The sequence below is a fragment of the Rana temporaria genome, chromosome 3 (assembly GCF_905171775.1).
Source record: "Rana temporaria chromosome 3, aRanTem1.1, whole genome shotgun sequence".
Classification (NCBI taxonomy): Eukaryota; Metazoa; Chordata; class Amphibia; order Anura; family Ranidae; genus Rana; species Rana temporaria.
In genome coordinates this window covers 466,615,795-466,639,138 of record NC_053491.1, presented here as the reverse complement: position 1 = coordinate 466,639,138, position 23,344 = coordinate 466,615,795, and the positions used below count along the sequence as shown (strand labels likewise).

General features: G+C 53.2%; 1 protein-coding gene across 12 annotated transcripts in view; it reads right to left on the bottom strand.

Moving 5' to 3' along the window:
- Window positions 1-21,060, bottom strand: part of MINK1 (misshapen like kinase 1) — a 251,428-nt gene extending 230,368 nt beyond the window's left edge. For 9 of the 12 annotated variants that reach the window (XM_040346857.1, XM_040346862.1, XM_040346859.1 and 6 more), the window contains exons 1-3: window positions 18,889-19,203; window positions 18,498-18,749; window positions 17,713-17,899 (exon numbers count right to left, since the gene is read on the bottom strand). In XM_040346857.1, coding sequence (XP_040202791.1) covers window positions 17,713-17,769 — 57 coding nt within the window. In that variant the 5' untranslated portion in view covers window positions 17,770-17,899; window positions 18,498-18,749; window positions 18,889-19,203. Of the gene's footprint in view, window positions 1-17,712; window positions 17,900-18,497; window positions 18,750-18,888; window positions 19,204-19,239; window positions 19,255-19,494; window positions 19,532-19,703; window positions 20,019-20,159 lie in introns of those variants that run through there. The other 3 variants (XM_040346853.1, XM_040346851.1, XM_040346852.1) reach the window with 3 other exon arrangements.
- Window positions 21,061-23,344: the final 2,284 nt, after the last annotated feature.

Below are 23,344 nucleotides of genomic sequence, written 5' to 3'. Positions count from 1 at the left end.
GATTTACTGCTCACCCCCCCCCCCCCCCACAGGAGCAAGCTTCTTCCCAGATTTACTGCTCGCCCCCCCCCCCCCCCCCATCGTCACAGGAGCAAGCTTCTTCCCAGATTTACTGCTCACCCCCCCACAGGAGCAAGCTTCTTCCCAGATTTACTGCTCACCCCCCCCCCCCCACTGTCACAGGAGCAAGCTTCTTCCCAGATTTACTGCTCACCCCCCCCCCCCCCCCCCCCCCCCACCGTCACAGGAGCAAGCTTTCTTCCCAGATTTACTGCTCACCCCCCACCGTCACAGGAGCAAGCTTCTTCCCAGATTTACTCCTCGCCCGCCCACCGTCACAGGAGCAAGCTTCTTCCCAGATTTACTGCTCACCCCCCCCCCCCCCCCCCCCCACCGTCACAGGAGCAAGCTTCTTCCCAGATTTACTGCTCACCCCCCCCCCCCCACCGTCACAGGAGCAAGCTTCTTCCCAGATTCATGTGCTATCTCTCCAGTCCCAGTAGCTCTGAGCTCAGTGATGCTGTAACAGAGATATTAGTGAACTATGCCTGTGCAGGGGTTTGAGAATTCATTTCATGAAGGTGAACCCAGCCAGATCGGCTTCGGGTGCCGACATCGCGGGCGCCCAGGACAGGCAAGTGTCCATATATACTTCGTCCCCCCCGCTGTCTTCTGGGAGACACACAGGGACAAGTGGGATCGAGCAGCACGACTCGCGCATGTGCAGTAGGGAACCAGGAAGTAAAGCCGCAAGGCTTCACTTCCCGATTCCCTTACCAAAGATGGCGGGGCCTCCACCCGAGAGCCGAGGGACAGATCAGCATTCCGGTTCCGACATCGCGGGCGCCCAGGACAGGTAAGTGTCCATATATTAAAAGTCAGCAGCTACAGTGTTTGAGTAGTTAATGTTTTTTTTTATTATTACCGTATTTATCGGCGTATACCGCGCACTTTTTGGCCCTGAAAATCAGGGCAAAATCGTGGGTGCGCGATATACGCCGATACCCGCGCCGACATATACCGAGCGCAGTACGCTCGGGTACATTCAGCCAGGCTTGGCTTCGCTCGTAGTCACGCTCTGTGACGTTTATGCGTGAGAAGCCAAGCCTGGCCTAATATCCGAGTGTACTGTGCTTGGTATACGTCGGCGGAGGCTTCAAACTGAGCGCGGGATGCGGGGATTCGACATGAAGACAGTGTGGGAGAAGCCGGGAGGACACCACCGAGGCCGCCGATGGACGCCGGGCAAGACACCAAAACTGTAAGTAGTAAAATGTAATAAAATGTTTTTTTTTTTTTTTTTTACAGGATTTTAGGGTCAAAATTAGTGGTGCGCGCTATACACCGGAGCGCGCAATACCCCGATAAATACGGTATTTATGTTTCTTTCGGTAGAACTTCGCTTTAACATCACTGTAAGCTCCAACTGAGAATTCTCTGACACAGGGGCCATACTTTGTGCAAAGCAGACAAAAGCCTGTCCTCTCTAGAACTAGTGCAAGGTAATGATGAGGGGGAGGGGTGCTCCAGCCCAAGAGACCTGGTCAGAGTTTATACAAAAACTTGGGGGGGGCACACCCTAAAAAAGCTATACATCTAAGATGGTGTTGCTATAAGACCAAAAACAGTACAAAACAGATTATAGCGCACACATGCAAAAATGACATTTATCCTGCAAGGCTAATTAAAAACACCTGAACATTCAAAATACGGGGGGGGGGGGGGCAGTAAGTGGGCTTAGCACTATATGACCACCATATAGTGTGACCAAACCCCCGTATTTTTGAATATGTTCAGGTGTTTTTAACCACTTCCATACCGGGCCTATTCTGGCACTTCTCTCCTACATGTACAAATCATAATTTTTTTGCTAGAAAATTACGCAGAACCCCCAAACATTATACAGTATATGTTTTTTTTAGAAGACACCCTAGGGAATAAAAACGACGGTCATTGAAACTTTTTATCTTGCACGGTATTTGCGCAATAATTTTTCAAACGCCTTTTTGGAAAACAATTGTTTCATGAATCAAAAAAAATAACAAAACAATAAAGTTAGCCCAATTTTTTTGAAAAATATGAAAGATGATGTTACACCGAGTAAATAGATACCTAACATGTCACGCTTTAAAATTACGCACACTCATGGAATGGAGCCAAGCTTCGGTACTTAAAAATCTCCATAGGCAACGCTTTGAAAATGTTTACAGGTTACCAGTTTAGATTTACAGAGGATATCTAGTGCTAGAATTGTTGCTGGCACTCTAACGCACGTGGCGACTGGCGATACCTCACATATGTGGTTTAAACGGCGTTTACATATGTCGGCGGGACTTGCGTGTGCGTTCGCTTCTGCGCGCAAGCTACTGGGGACAGGGGCGTTAAAAAAAAAAAAATGTATTTCTTTTTTTATTTTTTACACTTTTTTTTTTTATTTTATTTTTTTTATTATCACTTTTATTCCTATTACAAGGAATGTAAACATCCCTTGTAATAGGAATGTGTGTGACAGGTACTCTTTATGGAGAGATGCGGGGTCAATAAGACCCCGCATCTCTCCTCCAGGCCTGAAAGCATGAAATCGGTGAAAAAAAATTCACCGATCTCATGATTACAGTTGCTTAGCAATCGCGGCTTTGTTTACTTATGGGGACCCGGGCGTGACGTCATCACATCGCGCCCGGGTCCTCCGACGGTCATAGAGAGGACTGGTGACCATCTGGTCACCAGTCATCTCTATGCTTCCTGCCAGCGCCGGACGATTCGTTCTCCGGGCCCCCGATGGCACAGAAGAGCCCGGAGAAGCACCGGATGGCGGCGGGAGGGGGGGGGGGGGATGTCCCCTCCCGCCGCCTGTAAGAACGATCTATGATCGTTCTTACGTTGTGCAGAATCGCCAGCAAAAGAGAAGGATATCTGAATGATGCCTCTAGCTGCAGGCATCATTCAGATATCCCCTCACAAAGCCCAGGACGTCATATGACGTCCACCCGGAACGGTAGAGGTCCTTTGTGGACATCATTTTACAATGGGCCGGTATTGAAGTGGTCAATTAGCCTTACAGGGTGAATTTCATTTTTGCATGTGTGCGCTATAATCTGTTTTGTACTGTCTTTGGTCTTATAGCAGCACCATCTTCAATGTATAGCATTTTTAGGGTGTGCCCCCCCAAGTGTGTTTTTGTGTTCTCTAGGAACTAGTTCCCAATATTGCAATGCAAAAAATGTAAACACATCGTGCACTTTTGGTTTGTTGCCCCGGAGTCCTGATCAAATCAATTGAAAGAGATCGGTCACAAACTGCAGCAGCACATCAGTACACGCCGCACATCTCCATAGGGATCATCATGGGATGAGGACTTCCTAGATATTCCCAAACAAAAAAGTAAATCTGGCAGATCTCTCTTCAATAACAAACACCCCCCCCCCTATAGAACAGGTTCTTCTACTCCTTCCTGTGTTTTCTTACATAATAAATTAGGAGTGAGCCAAACAGAAAAGCATGATGCTGCAACTGAGGACGACGTGTAGTTGGACCGTCAGACATCAGGAAGGGGGAAGACGTGTGATCCGAGAAGCTCTGACAGGGGAATTGTGGTTTGTGCTAGACACTGAGGTTGCAACATCCAAGACTGCTTACCTCCCGGGATTTTCATGCACTTTAAAAGAGCCTTTCACAACCGGGGGGGGGGGGGGGTGCGCAGTCACAACCCAGGAGGTTATTCGGGGTTATTTGTGGAATGAGCAATTTCTGACACTCAGAAACACCAATAGCTAAAAATAAATAAAAATAAAACACTATCTATAGAGAGCATTCCCACCACTGAACACAAGAGTAATGTGATTATTTTCTCACCAACTCTCCCAAAGACCCGTATAAGGGGGATCAACCTATCAACCTAAGAGGGCCCCTTCTCCAGGCGGTCGCCCAAAGAAGAGGGCCCCTTCTCCAGGCGGTCGCCCAAAGAAGAGGGCCCCTTCTCCAGGCGGTCGCCCAAAGAAGAGGGCCCCTTCTCCAGGCGGTCGCCCAAAGAAGAGGGCCCCTTCTCCAGGCGGTCGCCCAAAGAAGAGGGCCCCTTCTCCAGGCGGTCGCCCAAAGAAGAGGGCCCCTTCTCCAGGCGGTCGCCCAAAGAAGAGGGCCCCTTCTCCAGGCGGTCGCCCAAAGAAGAGGGCCCCTTCTCCAGGCGGTCGCCCAAAGAAGAGGGCCCCTTCTCCAGGCGGTCGCCCAAAGAAGAGGGCCCCTTCTCCAGGCGGTCGCCCAAAGAAGAGGGCCCCTTCTCCAGGCGGTCGCCCAAAGAAGAGGGCCCCTTCTCCAGGCGGTCGCCCAAAGAAGAGGGCCCCTTCTCCAGGCGGTCGCCCAAAGAAGAGGGCCCCTTCTCCAGGCGGTCGCCCAAAGAAGAGGGCCCCTTCTCCAGGCGGTCGCCCAAAGAAGAGGGCCCCTTCTCCAGGCGGTCGCCCAAAGAAGAGGGCCCCTTCTCCAGGCGGTCGCCCAAAGAAGAGGGCCCCTTCTCCAGGCGGTCGCCCAAAGAAGAGGGCCCCTTCTCCAGGCGGTCGCCCAAAGAAGAGGGCCCCTTCTCCAGGCGGTCGCCCAAAGAAGAGGGCCCCTTCTCCAGGCGGTCGCCCAAAGAAGAGGGCCCCTTCTCCAGGCGGTCGCCCAAAGAAGAGGGCCCCTTCTCCAGGCGGTCGCCCAAAGAAGAGGGCCCCTTCTCCAGGCGGTCGCCCAAAGAAGAGGGCCCCTTCTCCAGGCGGTCGCCCAAAGAAGAGGGCCCCTTCTCCAGGCGGTCGCCCAAAGAAGAGGGCCCCTTCTCCAGGCGGTCGCCCAAAGAAGAGGGCCCCTTCTCCAGGCGGTCGCCCAAAGAAGAGGGCCCCTTCTCCAGGCGGTCGCCCAAAGAAGAGGGCCCCTTCTCCAGGCGGTCGCCCAAAGAAGAGGGCCCCTTCTCCAGGCGGTCGCCCTAAGAGGGCCCCTTCTCCAGCGGTCGCCTAAGAGGGCCCCTTCTCCAGCGGTCGCCTAAGGGAGGGCCCTTCTCCAGGCGGTCGCCTAAAGAGGGTCCATCTCCTGCGGTCACCAATCTAAAGCTGGATACACACACACTACAATTTTCTTCAGATTTTCCAAAACTATAATGTTCTAGTATACGATCCTCTGACAGCAGGGATTGGAAACCTTGGGACTCCAGCTTGTAGTGAAACTACAAATCCCATCACGCCTCCCCCTCTGGGCAGGGCCGGACTGGGAATGAAAACCAGCCCTGGAAATAATTTCATACCAGCCCCAAAGCATTAATATACCAGCCCAAAAAAAAAGAGAGAAATCCATGAGAGAGCCAGAGAGGGGCCGGGCTGCAATGGTGAGAGAGGGTGCAACGGTGAGAGAGAGAGGGTGCAACGGCGAGAGAGAGCGTGCAACGGCGAGAGAGAGGGTGCAACGGCGAGAGAGAGGGTGCAACGGCGAGAGAGAGGGTGCAACGGCGAGAGCAGAGGCGTTTCTACTGAAACTGCGCCCCTGTCAAAACATTTGAAACCCATCTTTCAGATAACCATAACAAAAAAAAAAAAACACCCAAGCTTGCAGTAATATCAGCACCCATAAATATGGCCTTACCAGCACCCATAAATGCGGCAATATCAGCACCCATAAATGCGGTAATATCAGCACCCATAAATTCAGCAATATCAGCACCCATAAATGCGGCAATATCAGCACCCATAAATGCGGTAATATCAGCACCCATAAATGTGGCAATATCAGCACCCATAAATGTGGCAATATCAGCACCCATAAATGTGATAATATAATAATCAGCACCCATAAATGTGGCAATATCAGCACCCATAAATGTGGCAATATCAGCACCCATAAATGTGGCAATATCAGCACCCATAAATGCGGCAATATCAGCACCCATAAATGCGGCAATATCAGCACCCATAAATGCGGCAATATCAGCACCCATAAATTCAGCAATATCAGCACCCATAAATGTGGTAATATCAGCACCCATAAATGTGGCAATATCAGCACCCATAAATGTGGCAATATCAGCACCCATAAATGTGGCAATATCAGCACCCATAAATGCGGCAATATCAGCACCCATAAATGCGGCAATATCAGCACCCATAAATGCGGCAATATCAGCACCCATAAATTCAGCAATATCAGCACCCATAAATTCAGCAATATCAGCACCCATAAATGTGGCAATATCAGCACCCATAAATGTGGCAATATCAGCACCCATAAATGTGGCAATATCAGCACCCATAAATGTGGCAATATCAGCACCCATAAATGCGGCAATATCAGCACCCATAAATGCGGCAATATCAGCACCCATAAATGCGGCAATATCAGCACCCATAAATTCAGCAATATCAGCACCCATAAATGTGGTAATATCAGCACCCATAAATGTGGCAATATCAGCACCCATAAATGTGGCAATATCAGCACCCATAAATGTGGCAATATCAGCACCCATAAATGTGGCAATATCAGCACCCATAAATGCGGCAATATCAGCACCCATAAATGCGGCAATATCAGCACCCATAAATTCAGCAATATCAGCACCCATAAATGTGGCAATATCAGCACCCATAAATGTGGCAATATCAGCACCCATAAATGTGGCAATATCAGCACCCATAAATGCGGCAATATCAGCACCCATAAATGCGGCAATATCAGCACCCATAAATGCGGCAATATCAGCACCCATAAATTCAGCAATATCAGCACCCATAAATTCAGCAATATCAGCACCCATAAATGTGGCAATATCAGCACCCATAAATGTGGTAATATCAGCACCCATAAATGTGGTAATATCAGCACCCATAAATGTGGTAATATCAGCACCCATAAATGTGGTAATATCAGCACCCATAAATGCGGTAATATCAGCACCCATAAATGTGGTAATATCAGCACCCATAAATGTGGTAATATCAGCACCCATAAATGTGGTAATATCAGCACCCATAAATGTGGTAATATCAGCACCCATAAATGCGGTAATATCAGCACCCATAAATGTGGCAATATCAGCACCCATAAATGTGGCAATATCAGCACCCATAAATGTGGCAATATCAGCACCCATAAATGCGGCAATATCAGCACCCATAAATGCGGCAATATCAGCACCCATAAATGCGGCAATATCAGCACCCATAAATGCGGTAATATCAGCACCCATAAATGCGGTAATATCAGCACCCATAAATGCAGCAATATCAGCACCCATAAATGCGGTAATATCAGCACCCATAAATGTGGTAATATCAGCACCCATAAATGTGGTAATATCAGCACCCATAAATGTGGTAATATCAGCACCCATAAATGTGGTAATATCAGCACCCATAAATGCGGTAATATCAGCACCCATAAATGTGGCAATATCAGCACCCATAAATGTGGCAATATCAGCACCCATAAATGTGGCAATATCAGCACCCATAAATGCGGCAATATCAGCACCCATAAATGCGGCAATATCAGCACCCATAAATGCGGCAATATCAGCACCCATAAATGCGGTAATATCAGCACCCATAAATGCGGTAATATCAGCACCCATAAATGCAGCAATATCAGCACCCATAAATGCGGTAATATCAGCACCCATAAATGTGGTAATATCAGCACCCATAAATGCGGTAATATCAGCACCCATAAATGCAGAGAAATGGTGCGGTGTATCATGGGCACAGCACTGGGCAGAAAGGCAGAGTGGAATGGAACATCAGACAGTGACTGTGCGCAGTGGTACACATACAGGTCACACTCACTGGCAGTGGCACTGTGATGATCAGGGACACGCAGCAGTGCAGGGGGTGTTTCCTTGTAATGGATACAGTCCTCTGCCAATGCTGCGCCAGTGCCTCTGACACTGTACAGGGGGAGAGAGGGAGTAGGATCACCAGTGGCCCTGTCTGCTTAGCACACACGCACAATCACACATGATGATGACTTTAAGGCCTCTGTCACACTGGGGAGGTGGGGGCATCGGCAGTAAAGCGCCGCTATTTTTAGCGGCACTATTCAGCCGCTAGCGGGGTGCTTTTAATGGCCGCAAAGCGCCGCTTTGATTTCAATGGGCAGGGGCGCTTTAGGAGCCGCTCCTTCAGCGCCTCAAAGATGCTGCTTGCAGGAAATGTTTTAATGTCCTGCCAGCGCACCGCTCCAGTGTTAAAGCACTTGGGCTTTCACACTGGAGTGAATGGAACCACTCTTTCAGGGCACTCTGCAGACGCTATTTTTTGCGTTATAGCACCTGCAAAACGCCTCAGTGTGAAAGGGGTCTTAGACTACTTTCACACTGAGGTACTTCGCAGGCGCTACAAAATAGCGCCTTCAAAATGCCCTGAAAGAGCCTCTCTTCTCACTCTAATGCGAAAGCTTTCACACTGGAGCGGTGCGCTGGCAGGATGCGCAAAAAAGTCCAGCTAGCCGCATCTTTGAGGCCCTGTAGGAACGGTGTACACACTGCTTCTAAAGCGCCCCTGCCCATTGAAATGGGCAGCGGCGCTGAACCGCCAGCAAAGCGCTGCTTTTTTTTTTATCCTTTTGGACCGCTAGCATTGTGCTGGCAGGACGCTCAAAAAAGTCTTGAGGCGCCCAGCTAGGGGCCGAATAGCGCCGCAAAAACGACAGTAAAGCGCTGCTAAAATAGCGACACTTTACTGCCGACGGCGCGATGCCCCAGTGTGAAAGTAGCCTAAGTCACATGCCCCTCCCCCGTCCTCTCTGAGATTATTATACAGATTTCAATTTTATTGCAAGGGCAGCAAAGGTAGGTGACAGAGAGAGAAGGGGGGGGTGCAGATATGGGACACTGGGATGGGAGCACAGGGGGACACTGGGATGGGGGAGGGGAGTACGGGGGGGACACTGGTATAGGGGAGGGGAGTACGGGGGGACACTGGGATGGGGGAGGGGAGTACGGGGGGGACACTGGGATGGGGGAGGGGAGTACGGGGGGGACACTGGGATAGGGGAGGGTAGTACGGGGGGGGAACACTGGGATGGGAGCACAGGGGGACACACTGGGATGGGGGAGGGGCGTACGGGGGGGACACTGGGATGAGGGATGGGAGTACGGGGCACACTGGGATAGGGGAGGGGAGTACGGGGGGGACACTGGGATAGGGGAGGGGATTACGGGGGGGAACACTGGGATGGGAGCACAGGGGGGACACTGGGATGGGGGAGGAGAGTACAGGAGGGACACTGGGATGGGGAGGGGAGTACGGGGGGACACTGGGATGGGGAGGGGAGTACAGGGTGGGGGGACACTGGGATGAGGGAGGGAAGTACCGGGGGACACTGGGATGAGGGAGGGAAGTACCGGGGGACACTGGGATGAGGGAGGAGATCACAAGGGGGACACTGGGATGAGGGAGGGGAGTACAGGGGGGACACTGGGATAGGGGAGGGGAGTACGGGGGGGGGACACTGGGATAGGGGAGGGGAGTACAGGGTGGGGGGGACACTGGGATGGGAGCACAGGGGGGACACTGGGATGAGGGAGGGAAGTACGGGGGGACACTGGGATGAGGGAGGAGATCACAAGGGGGACACTGGGATGGGGGAGGGGGGCACAGGGGGACACTGGGATGGGGGAGGAGATCACAGGGGGGACACTGGGATGAGGGAGGGGAGTACAGGGGGGACACTGGGATGAGGGAGGGGAGTACAGGGGGGACACTGGGATAGGGGAGGGGAGTACGGGGGGACACTGGGATAGGGGAGGGGAGTACGGGGGGACACTGGGATGAGGGAGGAGATCACAGGGGGGACACTGGGATGAGGGAGGGGAGTACAGGGGGGACACTGGGATAGGGGAGTACGGGGGGGGGGGGACACTGGGATAGGGGAGGGGATTACAGGGTGGGGGGACACTGGGATGGGAGCACAGGGGGGACACTGGGATGAGGAAGGGAAGTACGGGGGGACACTGGGATGAGGGAGATCACAAGGGGGACACTGGGATGAGGGAGGGGAGCACAGGGGGGACACTGGGATGAGATCACAGGGGGGACACTGGGATGAGGGAGGAGATCACAGGGGGGACACTGGGATGGGGAGGGGAGTACGGGGGGACACTGGGATGAGGGAGGAGATCACAAGGGGGACACTGGGATGGGGGAGGAGATCACAGGGGGGACACTGGGATGGGGGAGGAGATCACAGGGGGGACACTGGGATGGGGGAGGAGATCACAGGGGGGACACTGGGATGGGGGAGGGGAGTACAGGGGGGACACTGGGATGGGGAGGGGAGTACGCGGGGACACTGGGATAGGGGAGGGGAGTACGGGGGGACACTGGGATGGGGGGAGGAGATCACAGGGGGGACACTGGGATGGGGAGGGGGGTATGGGGGGACACTGGGATAGGGGAGGGGAGTACGGGGGGACACTGGGATGGGAGAGGAGATCACAGGGGGGACACTGGGATGGGGGAGGAGATCACAGGGGGGACACTGGGATGAGATCACAGGGGGAACACTGGGATGAGGGAGGGGAGTACAGGGGGGACACTGGGATGGGGAGGGGAGTACGGGGGGACACTGGGATAGGGGAGGGGAGTACGGGAGGACACTGGGATGGGGAAGGAGATCACAGGGGGGACACTGGGATGGGGGAGGAGATCACAGGGGGGACACTGGGATGGGGAGGGGAGTACGGGGGACACTGGGATAGGGGAGGGGAGTACAGGGTGGGGGGACACTGGGATGGGAGCACAGGGGGGACACTGGGATGAGGAAGGGAAGTACGGGGGGACACTGGGATGAGGGAGGAGATCACAAGGGGGACACTGGGATGGGGGAGGAGATCACAGGGGGGACACTGGGATGGGGGAGGAGATCACAGGGGGGACACTGGGATGGGGGAGGAGATCACAGGGGGGACACTGGGATGGGGGAGGGGAGTACAGGGGGGACACTGGGATGGGGAGGGGAGTACGGGGGGACACTGGGATAGGGGAGGGGAGTACGGGGGGACACTGGGATGGGGGAGGGGAGTACGGGGGGACACTGGGATGGGGGGAGGAGATCACAGGGGGGACACTGGGATGGGGAGGGGGTACGGGGGGACACTGGGATAGGGGAGGGGAGTACGGGGGGACACTGGGATGAGATCACAGGGGGAACACTGGGATGAGGGAGGGGAGTACAGGGGGGACACTGGGATGGGGAGGGGAGTACGGGGGGACACTGGGATGGGGGAGGGGAGTACGGGGGGACACTGGGATGGGGAAGGAGATCACAGGGGGGACACTGGGATGGGGGAGCAGATCACAGGGGGGACACTGGGATGAGATCACAGGGGGAACACTGGGATGAGGGAGGGGAGTACAGGGGAGACACTGGGATGGGGAGGGGAGTACGGGGGGGGGCACTGGGATAGGGGAGGGGAGTACAGGGTGGGGGGACACTGGGATGGGAGCACAGGGGGGACACTGGGATGAGGGAGGGAAGTACGGGGGGACACTGGGATAGGGGAGGGGAGTACGGGGGGGACACTGGGATAGGGGAACGGAGTACGGGGGGGACACTGGGATAGGGGAACGGAGTACGGGGGGGACACTGGGATAGGGGAACGGAGTACGGGGGGGACACTGGGATGAGGGAGGGGAGTACAGGGGGGACACTGGGATGGGGGAGTACAGGGGGGACACTGGGATGAGGGAGGGGAGTGCAGGGGGGGGGGGGGGGGGGGAGTACAGCAGGGAGACATTGGGATGAGGGAGGGGAGTACAGGGGGGGGGGGGGGGGGGCACTGGGATCAGGTGATGGAGAACTTTTCATACAGAATCACCCCTCCCTGTACATTGTATTACCCCCCCCCGTACTGCAATTGTCCTATCCTGTCCGTCCCCTCTAATATAAGAGACATACCTTGTGCTCCAGCCTCCAATGCAGGGTGGCGACACTTCTCCTCTGCGGTTCTCTCCCCTCACTCGTGACCCTGCATGCAGAGGACATTGCGGGCTGTCCTGGCGCCGCGCGGGAAGATGGAACATGTCCCGACGTTTGTTTCTCCTGCTCGGCTCCTCCCCTTAGACACATGATCAGTGATGCTGCTCACTGATTCGTTAGGTAAGAAGGGAAGTGCCGTGCGGCGAGGAGCATGGCGGCCGCAACCCGCCGGCCCGCGGCTGCTTTTAACTACGGCAGCGGGCAGTGACAGTCTGGACTGGAGCTAGGCAAAAGCAGCAGCCCCAGGGAACTCAGTGCAGCCGACACCGTGCACAATTGAAAAGAGCGGCGGCCGCGGCGGCGGCGATGGCGGCCGCAGCTACGGCCGCCGCTGATTGTATTTGATTGACAGGCAGAAAAGCAAGCGGCCTACCGGGAATTTTCCCGCTATCCCGGTAGGCCAGTCCGGCCCTGCCTCTGGGAGCTACACCTGCGCTTAACAGCCTTGCAATGCCTCATGGGATTTGTAGTTTTTCACCACAGCTGGGGTGCCGAGGTTGCCTGTCCTGTCTTGCAGCATTATGACAGGTACACTTCTATTACTGTGTACTGCGGACTTGGAGGCCTGTTCACACTTCAACTAAGCCACTGCTTTCGCCTTTTCTATATCCCAGTTCTGCTGATCTCCTGCAGCCTCTTTACAGTCACCTCCAGTCTACACGCACTCACTCCAGCTGCACGCTTTGGCTCTGGAGGGGCTTCAGTGGGCTGTACCTGTGTAATGTGTGTCTGTACGGCCAATTGTGACACCCCAACTGGGGGACAGTTGTCACCCTTTAACACTAGGTGCACCAACAGGAATCTTAACCACGTCGGCAGAATGGCACGTATGGGCACATCCACGTACATGTACGTGGCTCTGTAAGCCCAGCCGTGGGGTCGCGGGCACGCGACCCGGTCCGAAGCTCCGTGACCGCGGGACTCGCGGACCCGATCGCCGCTGGAGTCCCGCGATCGGTCCCCGGAGCTGATGAATGGGGAGAGCCGTGTCTAAACACAGCTTCCCCGTTCTTCACTGTGGCGGCAGCATCGATCGTGTCATCCCTTTTATAGGGAAACACGATCAATGACGTCACACCTACAGCCACACCCCCCTACAGTTAGAAACACAAATGAGATCACACTTAACCACAAGGGGGCGCTGAAGGGGTTAACTCCCAAACTGCAACTGTCATTTTCACAGTAAACAATGCATTTTGAATGCATTTTTTGCTGTGAAGATGACAATGGTCCCAAAAATGTGTCAAAATTGTCCGATGTGTCCGCCATAATGTCGCATTCATGAGGGAAGACAAAAAAAAAAAAACGCCCCTTCAGGCTTGCACAGTTGTACCGCCTCCTCTCCTGTACAAAAATGGCTTACTCCCATTTCACTGCACACTGTGAGCTTCTCATAATGTGTATTAGAAGCTGCAGCAAGTCACATAGACCCCGCCTCATTTCCTGATTGGAGGACATCAACGTTGACAGCCAGGAAATGAGGCGGGCTCAAATAGAGGGCTCCTCTTATCGGACACCTCCGCAGGTGTCAAACTGCGGCCCTCCAGCTGCCGCTGACAAACTACAAGTCCCATGAGGCATTGCAAGGCTGACAGTTACAGGCATGACTCCCAGAGATATGATGGGACTTGTAGTTCAGCAACAGCTGTAGGGCCACAGGTTTGTCACCTACCCCTTTGCTCCCACCAGCCCGATGGTCCCTGACCCGCCCCTTTCACTTGTTGAATTTCAGTTCTTTCAATAATGGAAGCTCAGTATGATGTGGGCGTTACCTGGGGGTGGGGGGGGAGGGGTCTGCATGCAAATACATCATGCCTAGGATCGCCAACACCTCCAGACTGACATCTACCTACCTACCCAACTTCTCTGAAGAGCCCACCCTCTGCTTGCATCAATACTGAGGGCCCTTGAAAGGTGTAGTGATGGTGAACCTTGGCACCCTAGATGTTTTGGAACTACATTTCCCATGATGCTCACCAAAACTGCAGAGTGCATGAGCATCATGGGAAATGTAGTTCCAAGGCATCTGGGGTGCCGAGGTTTTGCCATCACTGGTGATGTCTTGAGGAAGCTGAAAACGTCACCCTGCTGTCCCCTGCCACCAGCCATGATCTGCCTGCATAGCATATAGAAGCACAGGAACCAAAATGATATTACCAAGTCTAAAATAAGGTACATAATGAGAAAAGAAAGGTGTCAAAAAAAAAAAAAAATTCATCAGCATCGTAATGAGAGGAACGAAAAAAAACAAGTTTAACTCCAGCTTTCATGGCGGGATCGCTTGCCAACCGCGCTACAGCCAAATGACGACTATAGCGTGGCCGTCCAGTTCTGGGAGGGCGTCTATTGATGTCCTCACATGACCGGCGCACACCCGGCTGGGGCACTTTCACGATCGCTACATCCTTTGAGCAGAGCTGATCACAGATCAGGGTATAGGGCCAATCAGAGCAGCCCTTTACTACACGATCAGCTGTGTCCAATCACAGCTGATCACAATGTAAACAGACTTGCCCGTTATCTGCATTCCATTCCTCATGTGCTGTCAGTGTGAGGAGAGCCGAGCCGGTAACAGGCAAGTGTGACAGGGGAACACCTACACTGATAATCAAGGCACTTCTATTCAGTGACCCGATTATCAGTGCAGCCCCACTAGTGCTGCCAATAAGTGCCGTCTCATCAGGGCACATCATTGCTGCCCCAACATTGCTGCCAACTAGTGCCGTCCCAACAGTGCAGACTTATCAGCGCCCCAACATTGCTGCCAATTAGTTCTGGCACATCAGTGCCGTCCCAACAGTGCAGACTCATCAGCCCCCCAACAGTGCTGCCAATTAGTGCCGGCACATCAGTGCCGCCCCAACACTGCAGCCTCATCAGCACCCCAACAGTGCTGTCAATTAGTGCCGGCACATCAGTGCAGTCTCATCAGCCCCCCCAAATAGTGCCGGCACATCAGTGCCATCCCAACAGTGCAGACTCATTAGTGCCCCAACAGTGCCGGTGTCCTGCCGAAAATGTTCCCCTGGCGGATTAGGACCCCCCTGTGCTGCGCAGGCACGGGGCTTGCGCAGTACGAACCTCAAACGAGTCTCCGAAAATAGCCGAACATGTAGAGCCGAGAGTCAGCTCTACACGGCGCATGCGCAATAACTATCACATATGCCGCAGGCTCCCGATGCTAGTGCTAATCTGCAAGGGGAGGGGGTGATTTTTAACAATAAAGTACACTTCTTATCGGGGCGCGTTGATGAGCGGGTTTTGCAGTGGCAATGTTGATGGGCGCAGTTGCACGTTTAACTCAGATGGGCGGGTTTTGCAATGTTGATGTCAACATTGCAAAATCCGCCCATCAATATTGCAAAACCCGCCCATCCGAGTTAAAATGCGCAGCTGCACCCATCAACATTGCCATTGCAAGACCCGCCCCGCTAAGATGTGTACTTTATTGTTAAAATCACCCCCGGTCCCTTACAGAGTAGCACTAACAGCGGGAGCGTGCGGCATATGTGATAGTCATTGCGCATGCGCCGTATAGAGCCGACTCTCAGCTCTACATGTTCAGCTATTTTCGGAGACTCTGAGCCGCGCCTGCGCAGTACAAGGGGGTCCATATCCGCCGGGCGGAACTTATTCGGCAGAACATCGTCTCATCAGGGAACATCAGTGCAGCCTCATTAGTGCCCCAACAGTGCAGCTTCATCAGCATCCCAACAGTGCTGCCAATCAGTGCCGCCCCAACAGTGCCTGCCTCACCAGTGCCTAACAATGAAGGACAACAGCGTCTCATCAGGGCACACCCGTGCCGCCCCAACAGTGCAGCCTCATCTGCATCCCAGTACTGCCAATCAGTGCCGCCCCAACAGTGCAGCTTTATCTGCACCCCAACAGTGCTGCCAATCAGAGCCGCCCCATCAGCGCCCAACAATGAAGGAGAAAAATTACTTATTTGGAAAATGTTAAAACCGAAACCAAGAAAAACTTTTTTTTCCCCCCCTTCAAAAGGGATTTTATTTTTCCTTCTGTTTAGCAAAAAAAATAAAAAATCAAACTTAATGGTGATTAAATAACACCAAAATAAAGCTATATTTGGCCTGGACAGGGAAGGGGTGAAAGTGCCCAGTAGGCAAGTTGTTAATAAAGCGGATTAAGAAGAAGGGGAAAAAAAAAAACACATGCACACCAACAAAAACACAACTGAAGACATAATTTGTAATGACAGTAACCTGTGCAGAGAGCAGAACTAACTGTGGGAGGGTACCAGAAGCTCCACCCACTACTGGCACAGAACTACAGGAGGGGGGGTGGAGACAAGACCAGTCACCCTGCACAAGAGGAGAGCGCAGAGCTGTGGGAGGGACCAGCAGGCTCCACCCACTACAGGCTGCCTGTGACTTGCCGGCATGGTTCCCTTATCGAGATGGTTCCTGTAAGGACTGCGCAGGCGCAATCCTTGCCGACGGAAATCTCCGAACCTCAGCCGGCATCCAGGCTCATTCCTTAAAGCGGAGGTTCACCCTAAAAAACTACTTTCTACCATGCCATGCAGCATACTAGCGTCAGCTACAGTATGCCTTTATTTTTAGCGCTGTACTCACAGTGTTATCCAATAGTTTCGTTTTCAGACTCCCTCGGGGAGTAGGCGTTCCTATCAAGAGGGGGAACATGATTGATGGCCGGCTATGGCGCGTCACGCTTCCCAAAAATAGCCGGAGTAGGTCTCGGCACTTCACGGCGCCTGCGCATAGACTAGGAGCTGACTGCGCAGGCGCCGTGAAGAGCCGAGTCCTATTTCGGCTATTTTTGGGAAGCGTGACGCGCCATAGCCGGCCGTCAATCATGTTCCCCCTCTTGATAGGAACGCCTACTCCCCGAGGGAGTCTGAAAACGGATTAAACTGTGAGTACAGCGGGGAAAAAAAAAATGCATACTGTAGCTGACGCTAGTATGCTGCATGGCATGGTAGACAAAAAAAAAATTTTTTTTTTAGGGTGAACCCCCGCTTTAACATCCCTGTGGATTGGAGGATGTTAAAAAAAAGAGCCAGGAGGCCGAGCGAGCGTAGCGAGCCGTCCGAGCGAAGCGAGGACGTGAGGCCGACTGGCCACTTACCTCAAAAATTCCACGTCACCCTGGAGGTTCAGTGATTTCCGTTGGCAAGGATTGCGCCTGCGCAGTCCTTACAGGAACTATCTCGATAGCCGGAACCATATCGTCAGATCACCTGCACAGAACTACAGGGGGGGGCGGAGACAAGACCAGTCACCCTACACAAGAGGAGAGAGCAGAGCTGTGGGAGGGACCAGCAGGCTCCACCCACTACAGGCTGCTTTCACAGAACTACAGGAGGGGGGTAGAGACAAGACCAGTCACCCTGCACAAGAGGCGAGAGCAGCAGTAAGCGGTCCTGTACAGACACAAAATTCAAAGATGGATACACACGATGGAAAGCATTCAGAGAATATCTGCTGGTTGCGGAGTTCAGCTTTAAGTCCTGCAGCCTGCGTAACCCCCTAAAACAGACAGGCAGCTCAGGTCGCAGCATGCGATTTAAGGCAATATCTTATTGCGGATTGGACAGATACATGTCCCTGCGATTGGAAACCCCCCCCCCCACCCATAAAACATTCACCTACTCCGCTACAGCGACCGACAAATAAAATTATAAGGCACAATAACACAAAAACTTTCACAAGACCCCAGAACCCCCCCATTGCTCACCCGCAAAGCTGACAGGTCGATGTCATCCAGGCTCCGGGCCGGCGGGTCGGAGGCCATGTTTCCTGCGCGCTGGGGGGGCGACACCAAAAAGGTGTGCGGTCACAGCACAACGCACGCTGCTCGTTTAAGGGGGGGGGGGTCACATGGACTGCGCACAACCAGAGACACACCGCAGACACACAATGATCTGAAAATAATAGAAAAAATAAATAAACAAAACGAGGCACAAAAAAAAAACGGCTTGTCGTACGGCGATGTGTTCTATGCAGAGACGGGGGAGGAGGGGAGTGATTGCATTACTGCTACACACACTGCAGCTCCCCCATCAACCCTGCAACACACCGCAGTGACTCACATGCTGCAGGAGACACACACACACACAACCTTCACAACACACACAACCTGCGACACACACAACCTTCACAACACACGCAGGAGGCGGCTGCAGGAATCGCACACAAAGGGCACCCACACACTGTCACCGCCTGTCATCCACACACACACCCACAACCTGCTACACAACCCAAACACCTGACACTACACAACCCCCCCCAAACACTGACTGCACCACCACACACACACACAACCTGCTACACAACCCAAACACCTGACAAGAGCCACACACACCTGCAACTACACAACCCTCCCCCAAACACTGACTGCACCACCACACACAGCCTCCCCCTCAACTACACAACTCCACTGCAGGGACTCAGGTAGAGCGCAGGGACCCCTCTCTCTCTCAGAGCCGGCGTGCGTTGCGTTGCGAGTGCGGTCACACACACCGGCAGATCTGTAAATCCAAATAGGCCGAAGGAGGGGTTGTAAAGGCAGCTGTGTCCTGGACTGTTCTGTCCCTGCGGGGACCAAAGAGAGCCGGGCAGTCACTCAGGGGGGATCGGAGGATTTGGAATGTTCCGCTTTCTTGTCCTGCAAGATGGGGGGCAGGAGGACCAGGCGGGAACCAATACGGCTTCTGGTGGTCCCTTTAGTATTTAGGGCCTGTGATGGTTCCTCCAGGACTTGGTATGCAGAACCTGTGACGGTTCCTCAAGGACTTGTGACGGTTCCTCAAGGACTTGTGACGGTTCCTCAAGGACTTGTGACGGTTCCTCAAGGACTTGTGTAAGTTCTCTAGGACTTGGTATGCAGAACCTGTGACGGTTCCTCTAGGACTTGTGACGGTTCCTCTAGGACTTGGTATGCAGAACCTGTGACGGTTCCTCTAGGACTTGGTATGCAGAACCTGTGACGGTTCCTCTAGGACTTGGTATGCAGAACCTGTGACGGTTCCTCTAGGACTTGGTATGCAGAACCTGTGACGGTTCCTCTAGGACTTGGTATGCAGAACCTGTGACGGTTCCTCTAGGACTTGGTATGCAGAACCTGTGACGGTTCCTCTAGGACTTGGTAGGCAGAACCTGTGACGGTTCCTCTAGGACTTGGTAGGCAGAACCTGCGACGGTTCCTCTAGGACTTGGTATGCAGAACCTGTGACGGTTCCTCAAGGACTTGGATTTCCAGAACCTGTGATGGTTCCTCTAGGACGTGCGATAGTTCCTCTAGAGCTTGGTAGGCAGAACCTGCGACGGTTCCTCTAGGACTTGGTATGCAGAACCTGCGACAATGTTCCTATAGGACTTGGTAGGCAGAACCTGTGTTACGGTTCCTCTAGAGCTTGGTATGCAGAACCTGTGATGGATCCTCTAGGACCTGGTAGGCAGAACCTGTGACGGTTCCTCTAGGACTTGTGTAAGTTCTCTAGGACTTGGTAGGCAGAACCTGTGACGGTTCCTCTAGGACTTGGTATGCAGAACCTGTGACGGTTCCTCAAGGACTTGTGACGGTTCCTCAAGGACTTGTGACGGTTCCTCAAGGACTTGTGACGGTTCCTCAAGGACTTGTGACGGTTCTCTAGGACTTGGTATGCAGAACCTGTGACGGTTCCTCTAGGACTTGTGACGGTTCCTCTAGGACTTGGTATGCAGAACCTGTGACGGTTCCTCTAGGACTTGGTATGCAGAACCTGTGACGGTTCCTCTAGGACTTGGTATGCAGAACCTGTGACGGTTCCTCTAGGACTTGGTATGCAGAACCTGTGACGGTTCCTCTAGGACTTGGTATGCAGAACCTGTGACGGTTCCTCTAGGACTTGGTATGCAGAACCTGTGACGGTTCCTCTAGGACTTGGTAGGCAGAACCTGTGACGGTTCCTCTAGGACTTGGTAGGCAGAACCTGTGACGGTTCCTCTAGGACTTGGTAGGCAGAACCTGCGACGGTTCCTCTAGGACTTGGTATGCAGAACCTGTGACGGTTCCTCAAGGACTTGGATTTCCAGAACCTGTGACGGTTCCTCTAGGACTTGGTAGGCAGAACCTGTGACGGTTCCTCTAGAGCTTGGTAGGCAGAACCTGCGACGGTTCCTCTAGGACTTGGTATGCAGAACCTGTGACGGTTCCTTTGGACTCAAGATTCTTGGGCCAGTGACGGTCCTCCTAGGACTGAGTAGATCACCTCCTCAAAGTCCTTTTAGAACTCAGTATATAAGGACCCTGACAGTTCTTCTTGGACTTGGTGTGTAGAACCTGTGACCATTCCTCAAGGACTCAAAAAAAAAAAAGGAACCTGTGACAGTTCTTCTGGGACTTGGTGTGTAAAACCTGTGACAGTCCCTCTAGTATCCAATATATAGGACCTGTAAGAGTCCCTCCTGGAGGCGTAATTCAGGCTCCAGTCCCGGTACAGAACAGATCTCCAGTTCCAATTCTCCTCGATCGGTCCCGGTTATAGGACCACAAAGACAATCCTTTCCCAGTCCTGGGCTGTGCGGCGTGCTTGGCGGTCCTGGAACCTTAGGGACCTCCAGAGACGGGAAGGCTGCGGTCCCTACTGTAGACACTTGGGACGGTCCATTAGCAGACAGGGACCCTCCAAGACCCTTTATGAAGAATATCAGAGCTCAGTCCCATGGAGGACCCCTATCCAGGGAACGGCAAGGGGTCTTCAGTGCCTGTGACGGTCCCTCTCAGCCTCTGTATACAGGGACTCCCCAGGATTTTATAAGGGGGTCCCCAACACTACACCCGGGTCTGCAGTCCTCCTCAGTCCCTGCAGGACTCTGAATGCTGAGCTCGGTGTCCCCTGCGACGTACCCGGTGCCTGCACGACTCTGGGACCGGTGACAGTCCCTCCACTCAGGTGAGGGTCAGGTCAGCAGTTTCTGCGGGGGCCCCCTTTCACGCGCTCTCCGGGCCCTCACCTCTCCCGAGGCCGCACCTGACAGGATTTGGGAGCGGGCGCGGTCACGCGCACCCTGGTCTCGCGCTCTCGAACCCAGGCGCGCTCCTCATTGGCTGCAGAAGGAGAGAGACTGGAAAGGAGGAGGAGGCACGAACCGGTCACATGACGGAGTGAGCCGCTACAGAAAGGGGGCACCTGAGAGGAGGAGGTAAGGCGTGGCGAAGGAGGAGGCGGTGGCTCCTATGCAAATTAATCGGGCGTGGCTATAGCTGCTGTCATGGAGGAGCGGCGGCCATATTGGAAAAGGGCAAACTGTCTGTTTCTTATAGTTAGATAAAGCACGCAGCCAGTAGTACGGAGGCGTAGCGCAGTACGTTAAGAAGGGAGGCGGGGGCCATCTTGAAGAAGGGCAAATTTGCCTACAGTTGCATTTTGTTGGCAAGCACCAAGCCTTCAGGGCTGTTTATAAGGAGGAAGATAATACAGTGGGAGAAGTAGTGGAAATGGACGAATCGTGTTAGCCTCTAGACAGCCATGTTGTGTGCTGTGAGGGAGATATTCTGTGCCCACAAATGTCTATAGTAACAGGTGCCATAGTAACAGGTCCCCTTTAGGAATGTCTATAGTAACAGGTGCCATAGTAACAGGTCCCCTTTAGGAATGTCTATAGTAACAGGTGCCATAGTAACAGGTCCCCTTTAGGAATGTCTATAGTAACAGGTGCCATAGTAACAGGTCCCCTTTAGGAATGTCTATAGCAGGGGTGCCCAACCTTTTGAAGAATGAGGGCCACTTAAGCAACTTGGTAACCAGTCGAGGGCCACAATGAGCGAATCAGGCGTATGACAGGTCACGGCTACTCTATAGGCTCTCCGATCCGCCCAGAGGAAAGGGGACGATTCCCCTTCTGTTTTTCGGATTGGAGGTAGGTGGGCATAAACAAACATCTGTCGCTCTATAGAGGTAAATTGAGGGTCCCATTTGGTCAGGCTGATCGTGTGAAAGGGGCCTAAGACTGCTTTCACACTAATGTGCTGCGGTTTATCCACACCGCGGGTGCAGCGTAATGCACCTGTGTCTATCCTGCTGAAATTTGCCATAGACTCCACCTGTGCCAAATGCCGGCGCTGTAAAGGAAACATCGGCTTATGGGGCTCTGCTCCACAGCCGATTTCTTCCTATACCACCAGCTTCATTCACAACACTGATGCTGTGGTATGTCGGGTCGGCAACCTGCAATCTGCCCATCAGCGTGCCCCTTAACATAAAATCTGCCCATCAGCGTGCCCCTTAACATAAAATATGCCCATCAGAGTGCCCCTTAACATAAAATAATGGTCGTGCTGATGGGCACCTTTTATTTTAAGGGGCATGCAGATGGGTAGATTTTTAATGTGCACGCTGATAAGCACATTTTATGTTAAGGGGCACTCTGATGGCCACAACAAAAATGTGTCCATCAGTGTGCCCCTTAAAAAAATATGCCCATCACTGCGCACATTAAAAATATACCCATCAGCCTGCCCCTTAAAATAAAAGTGCCCCTTAACATTAACAACATATGCCCAGCAGTGTGCACAATAAAAATATGCCCTTTAGTGATCACTAATGGCCCACATACCTTAATGAAGGAAGGCACTGAAATACCGAAGAGGGTGGAAGCTGAGAGATAAGGAGCCAGGACTCGGGAACCGCAATCAGCAGGGGGCGGAGCGCACGTGATGTCACGCCCCTACTTGCAAGGGGAGCCAGGAGTGGACCGAAACCGCAAAAAGCAGGGGGCGGGGCGCGTGCGTGAAATCACACCCCTAATCACTGCCCGTGAGTCACCCCTAATCTGGACCTGCGGCGAGGAGCAGGGGGCAGGCGCACGCACGCAGCGTCACTGGTTGCTGGGGAAACCCCAGCAAACCAACGCTTGCTGTTGCTGTTATAGTGGCGGTCCGGGCAGAAGCGTCACTCGGGCCGGACTCGGACCGCGGGCCGCCATTTAGTGACGGCTGGTCTATAGCAACATAAAGCCTCTTGAGGCGGGAGGGGGTGAGCAGGCAAGTCAGGACACTCTCTGCTGATAGAGAATGGAGCTGTGTGTTAGTGGGCATCCTGACACTCCTGCTCGCCCCCTCCCCCCTCAAGAGGCGTTCTCCACACCAGAAAGAAAGCCTTGCATTACTGTGTGGAGTTACAGACAGAAGAACAGGAAGTGAGGATTTCTCAGAAGAAATAAGGACATTTAAAAGCAAAATGGAAGGATGAGGTAAGTGAAGGAGGACTGCACTAAGGTAAAGGAAGATATTTAGGGGGAAAAAATAATCCTTTACAACCCCTTTAATGATAGAAGCCTTTTTTTTATTTTTATGAATTGATTCACAGCTCAGGCCACAAAATAGA